Source organism: Acanthochromis polyacanthus, chromosome 12 (assembly GCF_021347895.1).
Source record: "Acanthochromis polyacanthus isolate Apoly-LR-REF ecotype Palm Island chromosome 12, KAUST_Apoly_ChrSc, whole genome shotgun sequence".
Taxonomy (NCBI): Eukaryota; Metazoa; Chordata; class Actinopteri; family Pomacentridae; genus Acanthochromis; species Acanthochromis polyacanthus.
Window position 1 is genome coordinate 38,647,722 of NC_067124.1, and position 23,712 is coordinate 38,671,433.

Below are 23,712 nucleotides of genomic sequence, written 5' to 3' on the forward strand. Positions count from 1 at the left end.
AAACCCACAAAAGCTCATTTTTTGACATATTTGTGTCCATTTAAAGTCTCTTCCAGCCTCAAAACGGTCCAAAAAAGTCTGTTTTTCTAAATAAGTCGCTGATTTCCACGAGGAACTTTACATTCTGCTGTCAGATCATTTTTAATAATTTTTTTTTATTTTATTTTGTGCTGTGGAGTCCAGCTTTTCTCTCTCAGATTAAAAAAGTCAGACATCTGGAATCAAAGCTTTATTGCTGAATATTATACTAAACATTGCAGTCAGGATATAAGATGCCTGAAAACAATTATAGTGCATCAATTATGTTACAATACACAGTAATGCAGACGCATTCATGTACACTGAAGCAGAAAGTTTACAGGAGCGATAAGAAAGGAGCAGGAAACCAGAAACATGACTCATCTTCCAATCAATAATCATCCAATCAATAACCATCCAGTCACCACACACACACACACAGTAACACACACAGTCAGTTCTTTGTTCTGGCAGAATAATGATTTTACTACAAAATTAAATAAAGTATAAAACAGAAGTGAAGCACTTTGTGTTTCTGAAGTCGCTGCTGCTGCTGCTGCTCAGTTCTGACAGAACCTCTGAAATGTACCTTTAATCTACTGCAGAATAACCGAGAACAGAACCGGGAGAGCTCCGAGTGTCGTCCACCAACTCGACAGAACATCAGACTGTTTTCCACTGCAGGAACCTTCACGGCTGAGCCTCTGCTAGTGTTCAATGCTTCCAACAAGCTATTCCTTTGTAGTGTTCTGATTGCAGGAACCGGCCTATAGAACGTCTGCCAGGGGAGAACGTTTAATTCCACGACTGAGAAACAGCAACAAAGGTACGCTACCGTTTAAAAGTTTGGGGTCATCCAGACAATTCCATGTTTTCACACTTTTATCCATGTGCTAACATAACTGCACAAGGGTTTTCTAACCATCAACACCATTAGCTAACACAATGTAGCATTAGAACACAGGAGTGATGGTTGCTGGAAATGTTCCTCTGTACCCCTATGGAGATATTCCATTAAAAATCAGCTGTTTCCAGCCAGAATAGTCATTTAGCACTTTAACAATGTCTACATTGGGTTTATCGTTCATTTAATGTTATCGTCACTGAAGAAAACAGCTTTTATTTCAAAATTATAGACTTTTCTGACCCCGAAAACTTTTGAACAGTGGTGTATTTTCCCCCAAACTGTCCAGTCTTAACACTGTTCCACTGAAATGGAGCAAACAGGACGTTAAAACCCTCAGTGGCACTTAATGAAATAACCTAAAATTGGCAAAATTTCGTTGAAAATCAGTAAAGATTAAACCTGATCTGGTCTGATCAGCTGAAAACTGTGGATCACCGTTTCCTCAAATAATTTAAATATTCCGATTATAGAGGAGGAAAGAAAACGAAGCTGCAATCACACAATTTACACAGTTTTTATTTTTAAATTACTCAAAGTGAAAATGGATTTAATAGCTGATGGATAAACTGATTTGTCGTTGTTGCTCCCAATAAAGCGCTGCTGTGGAAGTTTGGTTGAAGTCAGAGAGGACCGACGCTGATTGGCTGAACATGTTTTCTGTCCTCTGATGTCCAGCAGCTTCTTCTCTCTAACAGCACCATGAACATAAAAGTTCTCCAGATGTTCTAACAGAACCAGCCTCCACAGAGCCGGCTTGAGGTCCAGTAACGGCTGGTTCTGGTCAGAGCTGAAGCTGCTGGATCTACAGTGGAACAGACAGACGATCCTGTGGAGGTTCCTGCAGAGGAAAGCTGCTGCTGCTGCACAGATTCATGTTTCTTCTTGTTTACCTTCAAACTTCAAGTAACTGAAAGAGAATTTCGCTGAAACCAGGACAGAAGCTGTGGCTGCTGCTTCCAGGAGGACACTGATACGGTCAGGAGTCAATGAAACACATGGAGATGATGAAGATGATTCACAGCGTCCTCCTCCCTCCGTCCTGGTTCTTCCCTCCATCCAAACACTGAGCTCCATGTAAACTGCACTCGCACTCGATGGGCCCCCCGGCGGCTCCTCATTGGCTGCCTCCCTCCACCTCCCTCTGGCAGAAGTGGGCCAGCAGAGTGTCCAGGTCTCTGCGGTCGGCGGCGCCGTACAGCGAACTCTCTCCCATCATGCTCAGCGCCATGCGCAGCGTGGACCAGATGTTGTCGGACATCATGGTGGCGGCGGCGCCTCCCGGACCGCGAGCAGCTCGAGCTCCGTCTCCGGCCGCCTGCCGCTGCAGAGACAAGGCCTCCAGGAAGTGCTCCACCGCCTCCCTGAGGGGAAGTTTCATTTACACCATTATTCATTTGACTAAAATGCAAAAACCATGAAGCAACAACATGCTTCTGGCACAATCCATGAAATCCACGAGGATATCTTCCATCACTGACTGAATACCACCTTTGGACAGTCAGCTTTTTCTGCAAAAGCTACAACTCAGTGGAACGCCTGATGACATGAAGAACTGGATTTCTGTCGACAGTTTTAAAAACAAACTGAAAAACCTGCTTCAGGACACTCAGAACTGCAACCACTAATGTCTTTTTAACTCTCCAGTCGTCCTGCGGGTCAAAATTGACCCGTTTTAAGGTTTGAAAATGTGGGATAAAATTATTTTCACTGTGAAACTTCTGATGTCCACATTTTCAACATTTTTTGGGAAATCTTTGAACATTTTTTGGTGGGAAAAAAAAATGTTAAAAATGTTTCTTAAGAACATTCATATAAAAAAAATCAACCAAAATCCAGCAAATTTCACTGGATTTTGGTTGATTTTTTTGTGAATGTTCTCAAAGAAAATATTATAAATTTTACTAATATATGGAATCACTTCGGATATTTTTTAGATTTTTTTCTGGAAAAATTTTACTCATTTTTTGAAAATATTTGCAAGAACTTTCTTGCTAAAATTTGGGGGGATTTTTAAAAATAAAACTTTTAAGGGAATCTTTTATTACTGGAATTTTCTTCCTGAAGGTTTTGCAAATTTTCAGAAATTTGGGGAATTTATTTGCTGTATTTTTGGATTTTTTTTCAGACGAGGAAACAATATTTTTTGGCTCCCGTAAATGAGGACAACAGGAGGGTTAACTGGCATTTGTGTGTGAGTGTGTGTCCGTGTGTGCTTTTAAGAGTGTGTGTGTGTGTATAATATTCTGTTTCACTGTCATGTACTTTTTTGTGACATTTTAATGTTGTGATGTTTATATTGTAACCTCTCATGGGACTGGAGATGGAAATTAGCTTAAAGCTAACTCTGGTACAATACATCAAATGGAAACGTTTCACCCTCCTGTTGTCTTCATTAACGAGAACCAAAAAATACTGTTTCCTTGTCTGAAAAAAAATCCCCAAAAAAATCAGCAAAAAATTCCCCAAATTTCTGAAAAGAAAATTCCAATAATTCCTTAAAAGTTTCCCTTAAAGTTTTAGTGACAAAAATCCCCCAAATTTAACAAGAAAATTCTTGCAAATATTTTCAAAAAATGAGTAAAAATCTTCCAAAAAATGCTAAAAATATCTGAAGTGATTTATCAGTATTTATCAGAAAAACCTAACATTTTCTTTTAGAACATTCACAAAAAAAACAAATCAACTAAAATCCAGCAAAACCCCTTGACGCCTGAATTCATTTACAATTAAATAAAAAACGTTTTTGCTTTCCAGCTGATGCTAAAATAAGTGGAGATTGTTAATTTATCTACTCCACCTACAACATAGATACACAGATATAGCGTAATAATAACAGATAATAATTAGGTCCCACTCGACTGGTCCTACGAGAAACCAGTGCTTGCAAAAGGTTCCGAGGTACGTGTTGAATCTGCACAAACCGGCATTAGGGGAATGGATACACTGTTTCTACTGCAGTCTGAATGAAAGGGGTATGTTGAGAATTTGCGACAATAGGCGTTAAGGGGTTAAAACCTGTGATATAAGGGTTATATTGATGCAAAGCAAATAAAAATACTCCAAAAAGCTGAACTACAGTGTGTAAAAATGTAAGAATATGTCCAGACAGACGTCCAAAATGGCAGGTCTTAAACGGTAAAAAAAAAAAATTCTAAAAAAATCACCACACAAGCATGAAAGTGAGTGTCTTAGCTAATTCTGCAGTTATTACAGAAACTGTGTTCGAACCGTCAGCCACAGGGGGAAACACCTTTTCCACACATAAACGCGCTCCGTTGCTCTGACCTGTGAGCTCCCAGGTTCACACAGCTGATTCCCAGGTTGTAGCGGCTCCGGACGAAGCCCGGCTGCAGTTCCAGAGCTCTCCTGTAGGCGGCGACGGCCTCCTCGGAGCGGCTGCCGTTGGCCAGCGTGGCTCCCAGCTTGTTCCACAGCAGGTAGTCCTGAACGGGAGCAGACGGGTCAGAACCTCGCTCAAAAACACAGACAAGACCTGCGGAGCTCCACCCACCTGCGGGGTGACGGACAGAGCGGCGCTGAAGCAGTCCACCGCCTTGTCGTACTCTCCGCTCAGGTTGAACAGGACTCCCAGACCACACTGCAGCTGAGGGTCCACCTGGGCCGGGTCCGAGTTGGCCGCTTGGAGGAACAGAGTCTGGACATCCGTGAACAGAGACCTGGGAAGAGAAAAGGTGTTAAACTGGACAAACTGGGTTCAGATTTAACCCTCAGAGCTGCTGTCTAAATGTGCATCCCCTGTCAAAAGTTTTGAGACGGGTTCTAATTTATTTGAATGAGAATGTGTCTCAAAACTTTTGACAGGCGGTGTAGATGAACATATTGGTGTATATTTATTAGAAATGTTCACTTGCTCTGGGGGTCAGGCATGTGGAGTCTGTAAAGCATCTTGAGACAGTTTGACTTTAATTGGCGCTATATAAATAAAATTGAATTGAAATTATTGTTATTATAACAGTTTATAAATGGTTGTATTTTAAAGAAGCAGGAAGAAAAGATTTACGATCATTTGTGTACGGAGAAGGGGTGGAATTAGACAAGCTTCGACTTCTTCCCACTCCTTTTTGAGCGACTTATTCGTTGGCTTTTGTTGTTTTCTTTTTACAGTGGTGGAAAAAAGTCTGTGCACATCCCATACATTTGTGAAATATTGCATTAAGAATCACTCTTAGGTCTTCAAATGTAATTTCTTTTAGTCGACCACAGCCATAATACTGAACAAATCCTGAAAAAGCCATTAAAATTTTTAAATTGACTGGTTCCACTAAAAAAAGAAATTTTGAGTCATTTTGGTAGAATTTTTTATAAACAATAAACAAAAGTATCTAATTTGTATTTGTGTCTGTTTAATGCAGCCACACAAAACATTTCATGATCATATTTGAGATTGTGTAAAATTTGAGGAGTGTCTGAACACTTTTTTTTTTCCCACCACTGTTTGTTGAAATGTTCAAAATAAACTTTCAAAAATCAAAAATCAAATCCCCTCTTCTCTGCTGAACCAGAACTTCTTGTCTAATAATGCCGGCTGTTCATCTGTGTGAAAAATGATGTAATCAGAGCTACAGCCTCCACACAGCTCTGAGTCCGTCTACAAACAGAACTGTGCTTTGACTCATAAACTCATCACTAACATCTCCACATGCATCTTTGGTTTCTCTCTTTATAGCTGAATAAAATAAGGAGTTATTTCAGCACTGAGCTGATATTTATCACCATCATGGTTCTGATACTGTCCTCATAGTTGTGAAAATATGTTTCTACTGCCGGCATCTTATGGTAGAACACAATAAAAACATTATTGTTCCTTAATATAAAGGTTAGTTTACATTTCTGGAGGAGTTCCCAGATGAAACTGTTCTCAGTCTGATACTCACTCTGGCAGCAGCGATCCGAACCTCTCCTTCTCCTTCTCCTTCTCTCGGCCTCCGTCCTTTCGTTCTCTCTCGTTCTGCTCCCACACCGAGCGATATTTGGGGTTGTGCTTCAGCCAATCGCGGAGCGTCTCACAGGCCTGCCTGTGCAGTGATTCGTTGGTGAAGCTGACGGCGAGCGCCATCAGAGCGGTCAGGTTGTCGTTCTTCAGATCTATACACCTGAGGGAGGAGGAGGAAGAGGAGGAAGAGGAGGAGGAGGACGAGGAGGAGGAGGGTAAATGTTGGTAGAACTGTTAGAATTAAGAGTTTCCATTGGTGGATTTTAACCTGAACTCTAAACTAGATGAGGCCTCAGTAGAGGGCAGAACCACACCCTCTGCTGGCGAAAACCCTGTCCTCCCTATACAACGAATGCAATATGTGTCAATTTTGATCATCCTACGTACACACGTGGACAAAATTGTTGGTACCCCTCAATTAAAGAAGGAAAAACCCACAATTCTCACTGAAATCACTTGAAACTCACAAAAGTAACAATAAATAAAAATTTATTGAAAATTAAATAATCAAAATCAGCCATCACTTTTGAATTGTTGATTAACATAACTATTTAAAAAAACAAACTAATGAAATAGGGCTGGACAAAAATGATGGTACCCATAACTTAATATTTTGTTGCACAACCTTTTGAGGCAATCACTGCAATTAAACGATTTCTGTATTTGTCAATGAGCGTTCTGCAGCTGTCAACAGGTATTTTAGCCCACTCCTCATGAGCAAACAGCTCCAGTTGTCTCAGGTTTGATGGGTGTCTTCTCCAAATGGCATGTTTCAGCTCCTTCCACATATGTTCAATGGGATTCAGATCTGGGCTCATAGAAGGCCACTTTAGAATAGTCCAACGCTTTTCTCTCAGCCATTCTTGGGTGTTTTTGGCTGTGTGTTTTGGATCGTTGTCCTGTTGGAAGACCCATGACCTGCGACTGAGACCAAGCTTTCTGACACCAGGCAGCACATTTCTCTCCAGAATGCCTTGATAGTCTTCAGATTTCATCGTACCTTGCACACTTTCAAGACACCCTGTGCCAGATGCAGCAAAGCAGCCCCAAAACATCACTGAGCCTCCTCCATGTTTCACCGTAGGGACAGTGTTCTTTTCTTCGTATGCTTGGTTTTTGAGTCTATGAACATAGAGTTGATGTGCCTTACCAAAAAGCTCCAGTTTGGTCTCATCTGTCCAAAGGACATTCTCCCAGAAGCTTTGTGGCTTGTCAACATGCATTTTTGCAAATTCCAGTCTCGCTTTTTTATGAGTTTTTTTCAGCAGTGGTGTCCTCCTTGGTCGTCTCCCATGAAGTCCACTTTGGTTCAAACAACGACGAATGGTGCGATCTGACACTGATGTACCTTGGCCTTGGAGTTCACCTTTCATTTCTTTGGAGGTTGCTCTGGGCTCTTTGGATACAATTCCAACGATCCGTCTCTTCAATTTGTCATCAATTTTCCTCTTGCGGCCACGTCCAGGGAGGTTGGCTACTGTCCCGTGGGTCTTGAACTTCTGAATAATATGAGCCACTGTTGTCACAGGAACTTCAAGCTGTTTAGAGATGGTCTTATAGCCTTTACCTTTAAGATGTTTGTCTATAATTTTTTTTCGGATGTCCTGGGACAATTCTCTCCTTCGCTTTCTGTTGTCCATGTTCAGTGTGGTACACACCTTTTCACCAAACAGCAGGGTGACTACTTGTCTCCCTTTAAATAGGCAGACTGACTGATTATGAGTTTGGAAACACCTGTGATGTCAATTAAATGACACACCTGAGTTAATCATGTCACTCTGGTCAAATAGTTTTCAATCTTTTATAGAGGTACCATCATTTTTGTCCAGGCCTGTTTCATTAGTTTGTTTTTTTAAATAATTATGTTAATCAACAATTCAAAAGTAATGGCTGTTTTTGATTATTTAATTTTCAATAAATTTTTATTTATTGTTACTTTTGTGAGTTTCAAGTGATTTCAGTGAGAATTGTGGGTTTTTCCTTCTTTAACTGAGGGGTACCAACAATTTTGCCCACGTGTGTATCTCCCTCCCTACTTGATCTGCTGACCTGCAACTCCACAACTAAGCAGGGGACCTTAGACTGATGTTATGTGCCAAGTTTGATTATCCTGACTTCAGCGGTTGCAGAGATATCGGACCGGACATAGCCACATACATACATACTTACCCATCCAGATACCGCACCGAATGCAATAACCCCGCCGACTTACCCGTCGGGCGTGGTTAATAATTACACGATCAAAACCTGAACTGGAAGGTTAAGAAACACTCAGATGGAGGGAATCTGTTCAGGACGGCAAATATCTGAAATCCTCACAAGTTTTTACTAACAAATACTGACTAAATGTGAGAACTAACAAAAACAGACTCACAAATAAACTAGGGCTGGTACTTTAATGCGTTCATTTTGATTAATTAATTACAGAACAAATACCGCGTTTTAAAAAATAATGCATTTAATCGCACCTTTCTCAACACTGGTGAACACTCCAGGACAGTAGGTGGCGCTAATGAACCTAAAGTCTGTTTTCCAGCCATGAAGAAGCGCAGAAAGTTTGGTGAGCAGTGAAGGAAGATGAAACCACATTGAGCTTGTTGGGAAGGAAGTTTTCTTGGATAAAAGTGTTGCTGTTAGCAGCAGAGCTAACGTTAGCTACGACAGTCCTGTACCGGCTAACGGTGTAGCCATCCCATAATAGACCATTTCGAAGATACTGAAAGTGCTTGGGTTTATATAAAGTCTTAAAATGTTGAATATAATCGCTGTAATTGCACTTTGAGTTTGCAGTAATGTGTGAATGTAGCAGACAGATAAAAATGCAGATAAATAGAAATGAAAAACATTTTTGTGGTTTCATTCTCTAAAGCCTATTTTTTGGAATGGAGATGTTTTTTTAACCTCTTTAACAAAAAAAATTCACAAAAAGATGTTTATGATATATTTTTTGGATCACATTTGATACATTGGGCAGTTTTGGCAGTTTTTGCTCACAACAATGCTGATTTTAGAAATAGAAACTAGTGTTGTCCTATTTATCTATTTATCACGTTGATGAGGTAGCAGTCGTATTAAATATGATGCAAATGGTTGTATAGGTTCACGTACGTCTACTCATTGATTCAGTCTTCAACTAAAATTTATTTGAAGTGAAAAACTTTGATTATTGTGTCAAATATTGCAACTTGACAAAAATGCGATTAATTCATTACAAAGCCTCTAATTAATTAGATTCACTTTTTTTAAAAAATCACATCCCACCACTAAAATAAACTGAATTAAACAGTGACTGAGCTCATTCTAATACAGTAAAGAAGATTCTGCTTGTTTAACACGCTACACAAAATGAGAAACACACGACTAAAAAAATAAACCTCCAGAGGACCGACAGTCTCAGTAAACTACAGGTTGTTTCATGAATGCAGTTCTGGCTCTGACCTGCGGAGGGCGCTGATGGCTGCAAACTCCTGCTCGTTCTCCGCCTGACAGGTTCCCAGGTACTGCCACGCCTGCCGGTAAACACACACAACATCACCTCCAGAAATATGAGGAAAACTAGCAAGGAGGACGTTTATGGCTCATTTCTACATTATTTTAGAGCAAATCTGGCGTCATTTCCTGTCTCTGATCAGAGTTTTAATCAGACGTTGAGCCACTTTCCCACTCGTCTGATAAATAAAGTCTATTCTTTAACCTCCAACAACCCCGTTAAAACTCTCGGCTGTCAGAAAGCAGCATACTCACCAGCTGGTTGTCCGGTTCTCTCTGAACGGCACTTTCGAAGAAGCGAACGGCTCCGGGGATGTCTCCGGCCTCCATCCTCTTCACGCCCTCCGACAGCGGGTCGGGGTGGGACAGGTAGGGGTTCTCCTCCTCAAACTGGTAGCCCTGCAGGAGAACATGGAGAGGAGGAACCTTCAGAACACGGAGCCAGGACTGAAGCCGTGTATAAACCCTGGATGAGTGAATCCTCACCTTATCATACGAGGTGCTGAGCAGCTGCTCGAAGTCGGACAGCCAGGGGTGACTCTCTGCGTCCCTCTTGGCCATCTCCTCCCACTCCTGCTGCAGCTTCTCCCAGAAGTCCACGTCGCTCTGAGACACAACACAGAAACGCTCAGTCTGCTGGATAGCTGCATGTTATTCTCCTGATCTGTGTTTATTCTCTGATCTTCTGCATCAGAGGAGTCAAACATGCAGGACGACTTTGTGAAGTGAAGAGAAGACATTAACTGCAGATTGTAAATGTGTAAAACTATAAATTTAAAATCATTTCTAGACCATGACAAGTTGATCATAAAGTAAAATACTAGATTGCTCTTTGTTCTTTTGTCATATTTTGTCTTTTTTTGTCTGACTTTTGTCACTTGTCTCATGTTTTTGCCGCTTTGTTTCCTTTTGTCTTGCTTGTGTTTTTTGTCTCATTTTTGTCATTTTGTGTCTCATTTTTGTAATATTTTGTCTCATTTTTGTCATTTTGTCTCATTTTTGTAATATTTTGTCTCATTTTTTCATTTTCTGTCTCATTTTTGTAATATTTTGTCTCATTTTTGTCATTTTGTGTCTCATTTCTGTAATATTTTGTCTCATTTTTGCTGTATTTTTATCTTTTTTGCTTACTTTTGTCGTTTGTCTCATGCTGTTCTCGTTTTGTTTTTCCTTTTCGTCTCGCTTGAAAGGTTTGTCTATTTTTTTCTCGTTTCGTCTTGTTTCTCACGTTTGTTATTTTCTGTCTCATTTTTGTAATATTTTGTCGTTTTGTGTTTCCTTTTGGTTTCACTTGTGTTGTTTGTCTATTTTTGTTGTTTTGTTTCTCGCTTTTGTCATGTTTTGTCATGTTTGTCATTTACGTATTTCTTTGTCTTGCCGTCGTTTGTCCACTTTTTGGTCATTTTGTCTCTCATTTTTTAAATATTTTGTCTTCTTTTTTGTCTTTTGTCGTTTCAACCATAAAGTAAAATACTCTATCGTTCAGTTCCACATGCCTGTGACTAAATGTTTTGTTTCTTTGTAGATACTCTGTGATCTGGAAGTTGTAATGTGGAAATGAAGCATAATGTTGCTGAAGCTGAGTTTATTTTACTTCAGAATTTCAGATTGTTTATAATGTTTTGTAAAAAGACAGTTCCTTAAATGTGGACTTTTTTTGCACTAAAACAAAGAAAACATTAGGAGCTGTGGTTACTTATAGGTTATTATGCTGAGATTTTACTGGTCCGGTCCACTGGAGATCAAACGGGTCTGAATGTGGAACCTGAACTAGAATCACTCTGATCTAAATGCTCTGGTTTCTGGTCCTCGTCTCACCTCCACTGCAGCTTTGGCCTGTTGGAAGTCGGGTCCTGCTGTGGTGAACTCGTCCACCCAGGCTTCAGCCGAGTCCTCTGACACCTGAAACAAGCAGAGCATCAGTCGGAGCAGCTCAGGATCTGGTACCAGAGCAGAACTGAGGACAGTCAGGAAAATACTGAGGGAAGTGAATGAAAGGAGGTAAAGATGGAATCAGAAAGAGGTCCTTCCTTATGTTTCTGTCCGATTAAGTCCTGTTGTTGTAGTGAGAGAATACAGAATGATGCTGAGTGTGTGAGTGCGTGCAGGAGATAGAGAACATCTACAACATGGATCAGAGACCTCTCGCTGCCACCAGAGGTCCTACCTGCCTGACGACTTTGGCCCACTGCTCTGCTTGTTTAGCTTTAACTTTCTCAATCTTCTCATTGCTCTCTGGAGGCTCCAGGGGAAGGCTGCCGCCCCCCGTCTCCGTCAGGAACTACGACAGGAGGCCGGAGGGTGGATGTTTGGAGCGGGGGAGGCGGGTGAGGAGGTTTGATTTTGGAGGGGGGAGCGTTTTAAGTAGTGGGAGGAGTGGATGAGGGCGGTTTGTTATTGAGGGAATGGCAAAGCCGAGAGTTTGAAGGTCAAAAAATGGGAAAAGTACATGAGAGAGTTAGAGGGCCGTCAACAGATAAAACCAGAAATAACACAAACTAAGAGCTGCACATGCTCAGAGTGACGTGGAAACCAATTCCAGCAGGAGAGGAAAAAACAGAGTTTTAACCCAACAAGCATTCACATTTGAAACCTCTGAACCCCAAAACCTGCTGCTGATAGACTCTTTACTGATTTAATCCTGTGTGACGTTCATCAGGAAAATTTACTGAATGTGAACTGAAGGCTGCCATATTTCATCTAAATCACTGCATTTTATTTTCTTCAGTAAAACAATGAACCCAACAGTGACTCAGCAGAGACCAACAGTCTGGCGGGAAAAACTCAGCCGATATTTCAGCCGAACTGTGTTGAACTGCACGCAGTGTTTCCACAGAGCAGAGACGAAGACAGAAGTAAATTTAAAATGTACACCACCGTTAAAAAGTTTGGGGTCACTTAGAAATGTCTTTATAATTGAAAGAAAAGCAATGATAAATCCAGTGTAGACCTTGTTAATGTGGTACACACGTGGACAAAATTGTTGGTACCCCTCAGTTAAAGAAGGAAAAACCCACAATTCTCACTGAAATCACTTGAAACTCACAAAAGTAACAATAAATAAAAATTTATTGAAAATTAAATAATCAAAAACAGCCATCACTTTTGAATTGTTGATTAACATAATTATTTAAAAAAACAAACTAATGAAACAGGCCTGGACAAAAATGATGGTACCTCTATAAAAGATTGAAAACTATTTGACCAGAGTGACATGATTAACTCAGGTGTGTCATTTAATTGACATCACAGGTGTTTCCAAACTCATAATCAGTCAGTCTGCCTATTTAAAGGGAGACAAGTAGTCACCCTGTTGTTTGGTGAAAAGGTGTGTACCACACTGAACATGGACAACAGAAAGCGAAGGAGAGAATTGTCCCAGGACATCCGAAAAAAAATGATAGACAAACATCTTAAAGGTAAAGGCTATAAGACCATCTCTAAACAGCTTGAAGTTCCTGTGACAACAGTGGCTCATATTATTCAGAAGTTCAAGACCCACGGGACAGTAGCCAACCTCCCTGGACGTGGCCGCAAGAGGAAAATTGATGACAAATTGAAGAGACGGATCGTTGGAATTGTATCCAAAGAGCCCAGAGCAACCTCCAAAGAAATTAAAGGTGAACTCCAAGGCCAAGGTACATCAGTGTCAGATCGCACCATCCGTCGTTGTTTGAGCCAAAGTGGACTTCATGGGAGACGACCAAGGAGGACACCACTGCTGAAAAAAACTCATAAAAAAGCCAGACTGGAATTTGCAAAAATGCATATTGACAAGCCACAAAGCTTCTGGGAGAATGTCCTTTGGACAGATGAGACCAAACTGGAGCTTTTTGGTAAGGCACATCAACTCTATGTTCATAGACTCAAAAACCAAGCATACGAAGAAAAGAACACTGTCCCTACGGTGAAACATGGAGGAGGCTCAGTAATGTTTTGGGGCTGCTTTGCTGCATCTGGCACAGGGTGTCTTGAAAGTGTGCAAGGTACGATGAAATCTGAAGACTATCAAGGCATTCTGGAGAGAAATGTGCTGCCTTGTGTCAGAAAGCTTGGTCTCAGTCGCAGGTCATGGGTCTTCCAACAGGACAACGATCCAAAACACACAGCCAAAAACACCCAAGAATGGCTGAGAGAAAAGCGTTGGACTATTCTAAAGTGGCCTTCTATGAGCCCAGATCTGAATCCCATTGAACATATGTGGAAGGAGCTGAAACATGCCATTTGGAGAAGACACCCATCAAACCTGAGACAACTGGAGCTGTTTGCTCATGAGGAGTGGGCCAAAATACCTGTTGACAGCTGCAGAACGCTCATTGACAAATACAGAAATCGTTTAATTGCAGTGATTGCCTCAAAAGGTTGTGCAACAAAATATTAAGTTATGGGTACCATCATTTTTGTCCAGCCCTATTTCATTAGTTTGTTTTTTTAAATAATTATGTTAATCAACAATTCAAAAGTGATGGTTGATTTTGATTATTTAATTTTCAATAAATTTTTATTTATTGTTACTTTTGTGAGTTTCAAGTGATTTCAGTGAGAATTGTGGGTTTTTCCTTCTTTAACTGAGGGGTACCAACAATTTTGTCCACGTGTGTAAATGACTATTCTAGCTGGAAACAGCTGATTTTTTTCAAACTTCCAACTCTTTTAGAGCAACTTTAAACAATATAAAGCAACTGTAACTAATTTTTCAGTAACTGATATAGAGCAATTTTAACTAATGTAGGGCAACTTGAACTCATTAAGAGCAACTATAAATAAATACAGAGCAACTTTAACCCTTTAAGCTGCAGTCAATTCCAGCCGTTTTCAGTACAAAAAAAAATCGCTAATATTCTATTTTTAAATTTAAAAAATGACGAAAAATACAGGGAATATTGGACGTGCATCGCGAGGTGCATTTCCTTGAAAACGACCGATTCGGGGATTTTATACCGACTTCAGGACATGTTTTGGACAAAATAGTTTACTGGCTTGTGTTGTCTGGATGTAAAAGGTTGGATTATGGCCGTTTTTTGTGGAATCTTTTTTTTTGTGTGTAATAATAAACCCGGAAATGTGAGTCGCGCTGTGTGCGTTGAAGCCGTGTATAGAGAACGGATTAATGAATATTTGTTTTTGTCGGACAAATGTGTTTTTCTCACCCGCTGTGGTAATCACATCTGAAAGTGGTTTATACCGGCGGATTCATGAGAATCTAAGCTTTCCATCGGTGTATAGTGTTTGTATAATCGTGTTTGCAGCCGTCGGACATTCTTGAAATTCCTATGCAAATTAGTAGGTGTACCGCCGGCGGTACACTGAAGTGTAAGGGAGTCATTCCATGTCAATTCAACAAATGCTTGTTGCACCACTTTCTCAGATCCTCCCAAAAAATTTTTTGGGCTTTATTTGGGTAATTTTATGAACAAATGCAAAGTATTATGGTTATAAACATACAGTATAAGCAGTAATGATCTAATCTAATACCCATAGTCAGTCCAAACTTAATCCTCGCCTATGATTTTAGGGTTTTAAACTACTAAAAAAAGCAATTTATACTCCTTTTACATGGTCAGAATTTTTTCCCCTTCCAGAACTTTTACCCTTCTGGTGAGAAAAGTATAGAAATGAATGAAAATAAAAAAATACTGGACTGTGGAATTTCCCAAAATATCCTTATTATTTCATGGGCGACTTTATTTTGGGTTTTTCATGCCTCTATTTTAGGACTTATTCTTGTGAAAAGACATTGAAAGAATGAATTTTCTTCTTTACTAATGAAAGTTGCATAAGGTAAAAGTTTTAAAACATTAAAATAAAGCTTATTTATTGATTTATAGGCTGTTGAACTCAGGTGTAGACCCAAAATAGCCTAACTTTAGGCATTAAAAAGTGCATGTGGGATACATGGTACGCGGTTCAAATTTTTTTTGGAGGAACTAGTATGTGTGAAGTATGTGTGAACTTACTTTCATATTTGTTTCTTGTGCCAAAGATGAGCAACTGCTGAATCAATTTACTATACATTTTGATCCTCGTTTTTGTTTTTAGGAACCATTTACATGACCAACTAAAGATGAAAGATGAATCTGAAGCATCAGCATCGTAGTATAAGTTACAAAGGGCATATCTGAAGTTAATTATTATATAGACATTGTTTTTTCTTTCATACAGTAACTGAATAAGAAGAAATGGCATCACTCCCAGACTGCATTCTCAGGACAGCCTCGGTATCGTATTTGACTTATCAGCTGAATTTGAAGATTTGCAAGTGAAATTCATGCACCCAAAAGGTCCCAGCAAGAAGTTCACATGGCCTAGAAAGGATGACGTAGTGTGGGTGCCTACAGCCCACATCCTCTGTCCAATCACTGCTCCTTCAACACGCCGTGGTGGACAGTACCACATATCTGGTGCAGATGATGGCCTGATTTCAGAGAAATTCAAGCAGTTCAAAGGACAGAAATAGTGGTGTGATAAGTTGGGGACAAATTACATGTTTTACATGGGACCTAAGGCAATATAACTCATTTTAACTGCAATATATTAGTTAGAATTCCTAAAAAAACGCCTATAAAACATAGTGCATTTCTTGGTTAAATTGGCCATGAAGGATTCAAGAAACAATGTTGATACTTCAGATATCAATTATTCGGATGTTTATTGTTATACAGACAAAGTTTCATGTTTCTACTCCATGTCCCACATTGGTTTCTGTGCCAATATATGTATGGTGTTTTTCAGTCTGTTTCATAAATAGGCATCGTTTTGAGGTCTAAGGAGACTAGCTAGCTCTTGGATATTTTTAGGTTAGAGAGAACTTTTAAGGTACTTTGAGATTTTTATAACATATGAACCTTGTTACTTATTAAAATTTGTGAAAAAAATGCCTAAATTCTTGAAAAATGCCATTTTCGCCAAATTTTTAAATTGCCCTGTACCACAGAGAAATGGGTATATTCATTCCAAATTTTTTTTTCCTGCTCTATTGTTAAGGTGTTTGAACCCTTCAGATCACTTGTAAGTCTATATCATCAGTCAGTTCCCAGTATTATCTTCCTAAATCAAGCCTTTCTACCTAAAATATCAATTTCCGAGTGGAAAAATAGGGATTTAAATATTTTATAACTTAGCAAATAGCAATCATATGATGTTAAAACTTTGCAAGTAATCTATTCTTATGTTGGGATAGTTAAAAAAAAAGTTTGGAGATGATCAGAGGAGGTCATGCAACAAAATTTCCTCAGATTTGTTGAAATGAGATGGAATGACTCAAGGGGTTAACTCACTAAGAGCACCTTTAACTCCTTTAGAGCAACTTCAACTAATACAGAGCAACTTTAACTAATATATAAAGTGTCTGGGTGACCCCAAACTTTTGAACGGTAAACAGTTAAATATCTGCAGTATGTGTAGACAACATGTTTTCAATGTCACTTGGAAACATGTTGCTTCCAGGTTTTTATATTTTTGTAAAATCAGATTTTCCTGGTTTCCATCATTCTAACTGCTGCAGTTCTCTCTCCTCCTTTGTGGCGTTCTGGTTCCACAGAGCTGCAGGATTTCAGGTTGAAAAATGAACCGCAGTGAAGAAAATGAGCCAGAAACTGTTTGGAGTTCAGAGGATTAAATCAAAAAATGTGTGTTAAAATAAAGAGACAGAAACTGACTGAGCCCAGATGATGAAATGATGAGTAAAATGACGTCTTAAGGAATTATCAAACAATCAAATCTAAAAAGGTTGGATAAAATTTGGGTGTATTGTCTGTAATTCTGATAGGTTGTCCCTTCTCTCGGCAGATGTGGCGGTCCACGGCATCATTAATGATTCAGGAGAAACTTTAAATCCAAAACGCAGCCTTTAACTTAGAGTCAAAGTAATGAAGAGAAGAAAATGGAGTTTGACGGGAGGAGCCAGATTTTGGTTTCACACAGCAGAAAGTGAGTCTCAGTGCAGCTTCATGTTCCAGCAGCAGCAGCAGTGAGCAGTTGCGTTAGCGGAACATGTGTTGGGTCAGATACTGGCTGCTGAGTCCAGAACCAGTAGCAGACTCGTACCTGGTTGAGGTTGGAGGCCCAGTTGTGAGCCTCCCGGGCCTGAGCTCTATCTGTGAGCTGTCTGTCTGTCCTGCTCTCCACTGTCACACTGCCCTCGCCAATCTGCCTAATGAACCGCAGGAACTACACAACATGAAGACACAAAACGACAACACATCACTGGTGTCAGCTGTTTCCACCTGACAGCAAAAATAAAACCACAGTAACTGGAGATCTGCAGGTGTGAAGACGGAAGGACGTGGAGGCGGTGGGATGTAAAAGAGGTGAGATGCTGTTTGAGAGGACCGGAAAACACCTGGACAGGCAGTCTGAGGATGTCTGACTGCTGGAAGTCTGCAGTCGACTCGAACTGGACCAAATGTTACACTGAGTTTAGGAAGAAATCATCATGGTAGAACTTTATTTTTTCTTTTTCAAAAGGCAGCTTAATCAGTCTAAAGGCTTCAGTCACACTGTGTCTCTGTTCTGTTCTACTTCACTCTCTTCTACGCTATTCTCTTTTATTCTATTCTACTCTCTTCTGTTCTATTCTACTCTCTTCTACTATATTCTACTGTCTTCTTTTCTACTCTTTTCTACCCTCTTCTCTTTTATTCTACTCTCTTTTGTGCTATATTATTCTATTCTACTTTATTCTACTCTTCTATTCTGTTCTACTGTCTTCTATGCTCTACTATTCTATTTTTTCTATTCTACTCTCTGTCATTCTGTTTTACTCTTTTATTCTGTTCTACTCTCTTCTATTCTATGCTCTTCTATTCTACTCTAATAGATTCTATTCTACTCTTTTGTAGTCTATTCTATTTTACTTGCCTTACTCTAATTTATTCTATTCACTTCAGTGTGATGTTATCAGTGTGTTTTCAGGTTATTTTACTGCATTATTACCTTTTCAGAGTAAATCAAGATGATTTACTGCCGTTTCTATTCACTGGTTAAAGTACAGTTTATACAGAAGTTAACTCACTGATGCAGAAAAACAAACAGCAGCTTTTAAGGTGGACTGAATCCATCAACGCACCTTAAATGTTAAACATTAACTCTGATTATTAGTTTTTAACAGATATCTGTTTTAACATCATTTCACACAGCGGTAAAACAGGTGAAACATGAATTTAAACTGAGAATTGTTCGGTCCGTTGGCACCACATCTGTGCTCTGATAAATGACGGCTGCAGGACTCTGGGCTCACCTCAGTGTTCTGTAACTTTGGATCGTCCACCTTTGAGACGAGCTCATTGGCCGTCTGTCGGAGCTCCTCCCCCGGATGATACTCCTTCGTCCTGTCAGAGGAACAGAGCAGAGAGGAGCTTCAGAGAGGTCACCATGACGACAAACATCTGGAAGGTCAATACTCTGCACATCAGCGGTGAATGGATGAGTTCATAATCACCATTAATATCATCATCATCATCATTTTCATCATCATCCTCATCATTATTGTCAATATCATCATCATCACCATCATAATCTTCATCATCATCACAGCATCTCCATCATCATTGCCATTGTTATCAACATCACCATCATCTTCGTCATCCTCATCACATTATCATCGCCATCATCTTCATCACCACCAAAATAATCTTCATCATTCTCACCATCACCATCATCTACATCATCACCACCATCATCTTCATCATCATCATCTACATCATCACCACCATCATCTTCATCATCATCATCTACATCATCACCACCATCATCTTCATCATCATCTACATCATCACCATTATCTTCACCACCATCATCTTCATCATCATCATCTACATCATCACCACCATCATCTTCATCATCACCATCCTCACCAGTCACCATCTTCATGATCATCTTCATCATTACTACCACCATCATCAAAATAATCATCATCATCCTCACCACCACCATCATCATCATCATCACCACCATCTTCATCCTCTTCATCAGGTCTGAAGGAGGTTAACGCTGCTCGCTGTGCAGTTAAACTAATGAACTTCCTGTGTTGCTCCAGAATAAACTGTCCATCAGTGAGGACCATGAGCTGAAACTATGCATTGATAAGACTACATGATGACTGTACAGTGAGAACCAATGGACCAGACTAGAGTAACACAGAGCCATGATGGATTTACTGGACAGAAAAACTAAAGATACCAATGACAATAAAAACTCAGTCAACACCCACTCCTGCTGGAGTTCCACATTTCCTGCAGTACCTGAACTCGTCATTTAAAGGAACCACATCTCACCATTCGCTCTCTTTGTCTCCCAGGTCTCCAAGCCACAGCTTCTCCTCGGACTGCTCCAGATACTCCTCAGCCCAGCGTCCAGGATCTGCAGCAGCAAACACAAGACGTTTGTTCTGGTGTTAGCAGAAACCCACATTCAGCAGTGAGCCTCACATACCTGCCGCCTCAGCGATAAACTCTCTCGTCCAATCGGCATCTGCCGCATCACCCAGAGCGATGAGGCCCGGCGTGGAGGCAGAGTCGGAGCTGGACTGGAACTCTGCTACCCAATCACCAGAGAGCGCCAAGGCTGCCACATCTGGAGCTGAAACATGTGGAAACATCAACAACAGTCAACTCTGAACTCTGAGCAGCTTCTGTCGTCACTGTGGTTCATTTTTTAATCTGAATTAACCAAATCTGAGCTTAACTTGTGATATTTCATCAAAATCTCTTCATTCTGCTGTATAAATGTTGTCTCCTCACATTTTTCTATCTCCATGTTTCCTCTCTACTCTGCTCATCATCTGTAGAAATATGTTTCTATGGAATTTGGTTTCAGGGTTCATTAATAATAACAGCTGATGGTACCTCTCTGAGGAGCCTGTCTGAAGCTCTGCTGGTCGATCTGCTGCATCTCCTCCAACAGCTGCCCCATGTCGAAGGTGTGAGGAGGCCGAGGAGGCGCCTGCAGGAACTCATTCACCAGCTGCAGAACAAGTCAAAGCAGCTGTTTTACTCTCTACGCTCACAAACTGTCTGTGAGAAGAACCAAACATGTGAAGTGTCACTCTAACAGACTTGGACTGAGCAGATTCACACTGACCTCCTCCTCTGTGGCGATTTCTATGGGAGTCGGAGGAACCTGAGAGGAAAACACACAGAACGCTGAAGATCCAACAAACAGGGATTCTGTCAGCAGAAAGTTCTGACCAACACTCTGACACTCACTGTGGGTGTGGATCGGTGCCGCCAAGCCCCGCCCTCCTTGGTCATGTGACCAGTCAGCTTCATCAGGGGATTGGCTCCCCCGCATTCTGCCTCCACCAGCTCCCGCATCGCCATGGCAACACAAGGACGAGGCAAACCCAGTCAGAACCTGAGAACTGAACCAAGAGATGCAGCAGGTTCAGTCTGAGAAACACGACGGCGTCACATTTATAGACATCAGAGCACCGAGTCGCCTCATTAAACACAGAGAACAATTATACTATCACAGGGGTTGTATAGAAGTAATGCTTTGTAAATATCTCAACTTAAAAATGACACAAGGAACGCTGCAGCAGCCTTTCACCTGAACAAAACACCTACTGGTCAACTTCCAATTCAGTTTCTCTTTAAACCGGTTCCCAGTATGTTTCAGCCTTTTTATAATAGTTCCCAGTATGTTTTAGTCTCTGGCTCCCAGCACAGAAAGACATTTAATTCATAAATGAACATGGCAGCAGTTAATTAGTCTATAAACTTTCCAAAAACTAATCAACACATTCTGCAGATTTAATTTTTCTAAACAGAATGAACTTCGACCTGTCCCAATTATTTAACAGACCGATACAATTCTGAGTATTGTGGATCTCTGGGTTGAAATTACGTCACATTAAACTCCATCTGCAGTTTTTATGTTGAACTGATGAACCATTAATAACATGAAGCCTGGAGGCGTTTTTCACTCTGCAGTTTAGTTTGTCACTGTGCTGCTCATTAGTGGCTCTGATTATAATAAAATTAGACACTGTAATTAGTAGTTGGTCTGTTTTATTTACTTCTTCAGATGAACTCCAACCTCAAACTATTCTGGCAAATTTTCTCATTCCCACTTGAATAAGTCAGATTATTGGTAAACTAAAACTCTGGTTGTATATGTGAGTAAGGTGTCTGAAAAAAATTACTTTTTGAGCCACATTTATCTGATGTCACTCACCTGATCTTCAAAGATTTTACCAATAAAAGACAAAAAGTTAATTTAGTTCTGAAGAGAAAGCAGCTGCAGAGGAACAGCTGCTTTAACACGTTGTTCTGCTCAACTAGTCTAATCTGCCCGCAGGGAAACGGAGAATATTTCCATAAAAAAAAAACAGGACCGAATCATTAAATATATTCTTTCTTGTTGAGACATTTCTAAAAATTTTATTGTATTGACTTCGGGAGATTCCAAAAATTAAATATATTTTACTGGTTAAATAAAAATCTAATTCAAGATTAAATTAAAAACTACATGTTAATATAAATTCACTGCAGTTTCTCATTTTAGTGTGCAGATACCAAACGGTCAACCTGTTAACGAATCACCTTGAAATCACAATTTGAAACAATGCAAACAACAAATCACAGACTGATGTTCAGATCTACGTTATTCAGTGTTTTATGGCTCTTATCCAGGTTGTTTCCTCCTGACTAGATCCTTACGTGCGTTGCATCTACTCTCCAATGTGCATCGCTTCGGATAAAAGCATCTGATAAATGAAACAGAATTGTAGGATTGTCTGAGTTCCAAACCCATTGCATGTTTTACATCTGTGGGACGGTCAATACTGATTGGAACTTGGAGTTTTAAAAATCTTATCGCAAATAAAATCACAGCATCTGTAAGAAAAATCACAATGAAATATTTTAACCAGAATTATTTAGTAATACAATGAGTGAAAAAAGTTAAATATTAGTGCAACTGCTAAAATATTACAGGAAAATAACTTGAGTATTTTTAAATAAAGTCTCTAAATTCTGAGATTTCAGCTTCTTCACTGTTGATATCTTCTGGTTTCTTTCCTTGGTTACAGTAAACTGAACATCTTTGAACTAAACTCTGATCCATACTTTTCCCTATTTTCTGACGTTTAGAACCAAACTGACAACAAGGTAAACAAAGGTGAGTGTGCAGGTGAGTCCTCTGTTCTGGCTGCAGATTTAAAGCTGCTGTATTATAATCAGGGTCACAGTAAGAGGATTACGGTCAGATATGAATCCAGATGACACCTGTTTATCACCTGTTAGAGACCCGACGGATCCCTGCTGTGCTGAAGCAACTGAACCAAGTGTAGTAAAATGACCTGAACACACCTGCAGCCCTCAGCTACCTGCTCTGACCAGGAGCTAACTGACAGCTAATGCTAACCGTTAGCTCGGTTAGCATTAGCACTCTGTGTTCTCTGCTAATGTAAACCAAGGGGCTGCTGTGTAAACAGTCAGACAGAAAACAAGTAAACTATTAACCACCGACTGCTCACTATAACTGCAGCTAACGTTAGCTGCCAGCTAGCTGCCAGAGGGCCGACCAGTCCTCACTATGACCCGGAGAACAAGCATGAACATACGGTAGCAGGATGTTCACCTCACCGCCGACAGCTGCTGCTGCTGTAGCCGAACCGTAGAGCCTCTTCCCCGGCTGTCTGGTCTCGCCGTCCGCTGCTTTAACCGCAAACCGCCGCTGACCGTGTGATCCAGCCGCTGTGTGCTGTTATTTACCTTCTTTCTCCATGACCCAGTAAGCCTGCACCGAGAGCTCGGACAGCTTCGGCCAGGCTCGGATAATCCCGGAGGATCGAAGGGCTCGGGATGTGTCGGAAAGTCCCGGAGGGTTTCGGGCAGATTCGGAGAGTGTCGTAATTCCCGGAGAGGCTCGGAGAGTGTGGTGGAGGTTCGGGGAACATCGACAGGGCGCGGTGGTTACGTATTCTGCAACGTGCCTACGTCAGAGGAACAAACGAGCGTAACAAAATGGAGGTTTAGACATAAATATGAAATTAAAAATACCTCGCAAGTGACCAAAAAACAAACCAGCAGCTTTAACTCATCTTTATAGAAGAAATAATAAAACCGTTGATGATCTATGAAATGCTGAAATATTGCATTTTTTTGTATATGTTTGTTTTTTGAAATTCAAGGGCAAGTTAACTTACCAGATTTTTTCCACATTTTAATGATGTAAAATGTTCTAAATATTATTATAGAATCTTCTGATGCTAAAACACACTTTCACATCTGTGACAGATTTAGTTTTGAAAATGATTTCACTGCTCTTTCCACATTATTGCCAGGAAAACTGATCATACTCCTCACATTTAAAACAGTGATGCTATAGGTGTAGTGGGAAG

The 23,712-nt window shown here is 40.3% G+C and overlaps 1 protein-coding gene across 4 annotated transcripts; it reads right to left on the reverse strand.

Moving 5' to 3' along the window:
* Window positions 1-214: 214 nt before the first annotated feature.
* pex5 (peroxisomal biogenesis factor 5) lies at window positions 215-23,183 on the reverse strand. 4 transcript variants are annotated; one of them, XM_022199484.2, is made up of 16 exons: window positions 22,950-23,183; window positions 20,573-20,727; window positions 20,448-20,486; window positions 20,213-20,330; window positions 19,800-19,946; window positions 19,643-19,727; window positions 18,607-18,697; window positions 17,415-17,537; window positions 11,187-11,270; window positions 9,855-9,974; window positions 9,624-9,767; window positions 9,318-9,388; window positions 5,821-6,039; window positions 4,437-4,602; window positions 4,211-4,368; window positions 215-2,286 (listed from the first exon to the last, which is right to left on the reverse strand). In XM_022199484.2, the coding sequence occupies exons 2-16, from the start codon at window positions 20,684-20,686 to the stop codon at window positions 2,040-2,042; spliced, it is 1,926 nt and encodes a 641-aa protein (XP_022055176.2). In that variant the 5' UTR covers window positions 20,687-20,727; window positions 22,950-23,183; the 3' UTR covers window positions 215-2,039. The 4 variants fall into 4 exon arrangements, with proteins under 4 accessions (XP_022055176.2, XP_022055178.2, XP_022055175.2 ...); XM_022199486.2 differs by having other exon boundaries at window positions 22,933-23,183; XM_022199483.2 differs by having other exon boundaries at window positions 22,955-23,181.
* Between the last annotated feature and the right edge of the window lie 529 nt (window positions 23,184-23,712).

What these genes read in the sequence shown, in the direction of transcription:
- pex5 (XM_022199484.2), bottom strand. Translation starts at nt 20,686, where the DNA reads ATGGCGATGCGGGAGCTGGTGGAGGCAGAATGCGGGGGAGCCAATCCC. An exon ending in GGCACCGATCCACACCCACA is followed by an intron (nt 20,487 to 20,572) that starts GTGAGTGTCAGA and finishes TTTTCCTCTCAG; the next exon opens with GTTCCTCCGACTCCCATAGA. An exon ending in CAGACAGGCTCCTCAGAGAG is followed by an intron (nt 19,947 to 20,212) that starts GTACCATCAGCT and finishes CACATGTTTCAG; the next exon opens with CTCCAGATGTGGCAGCCTTG.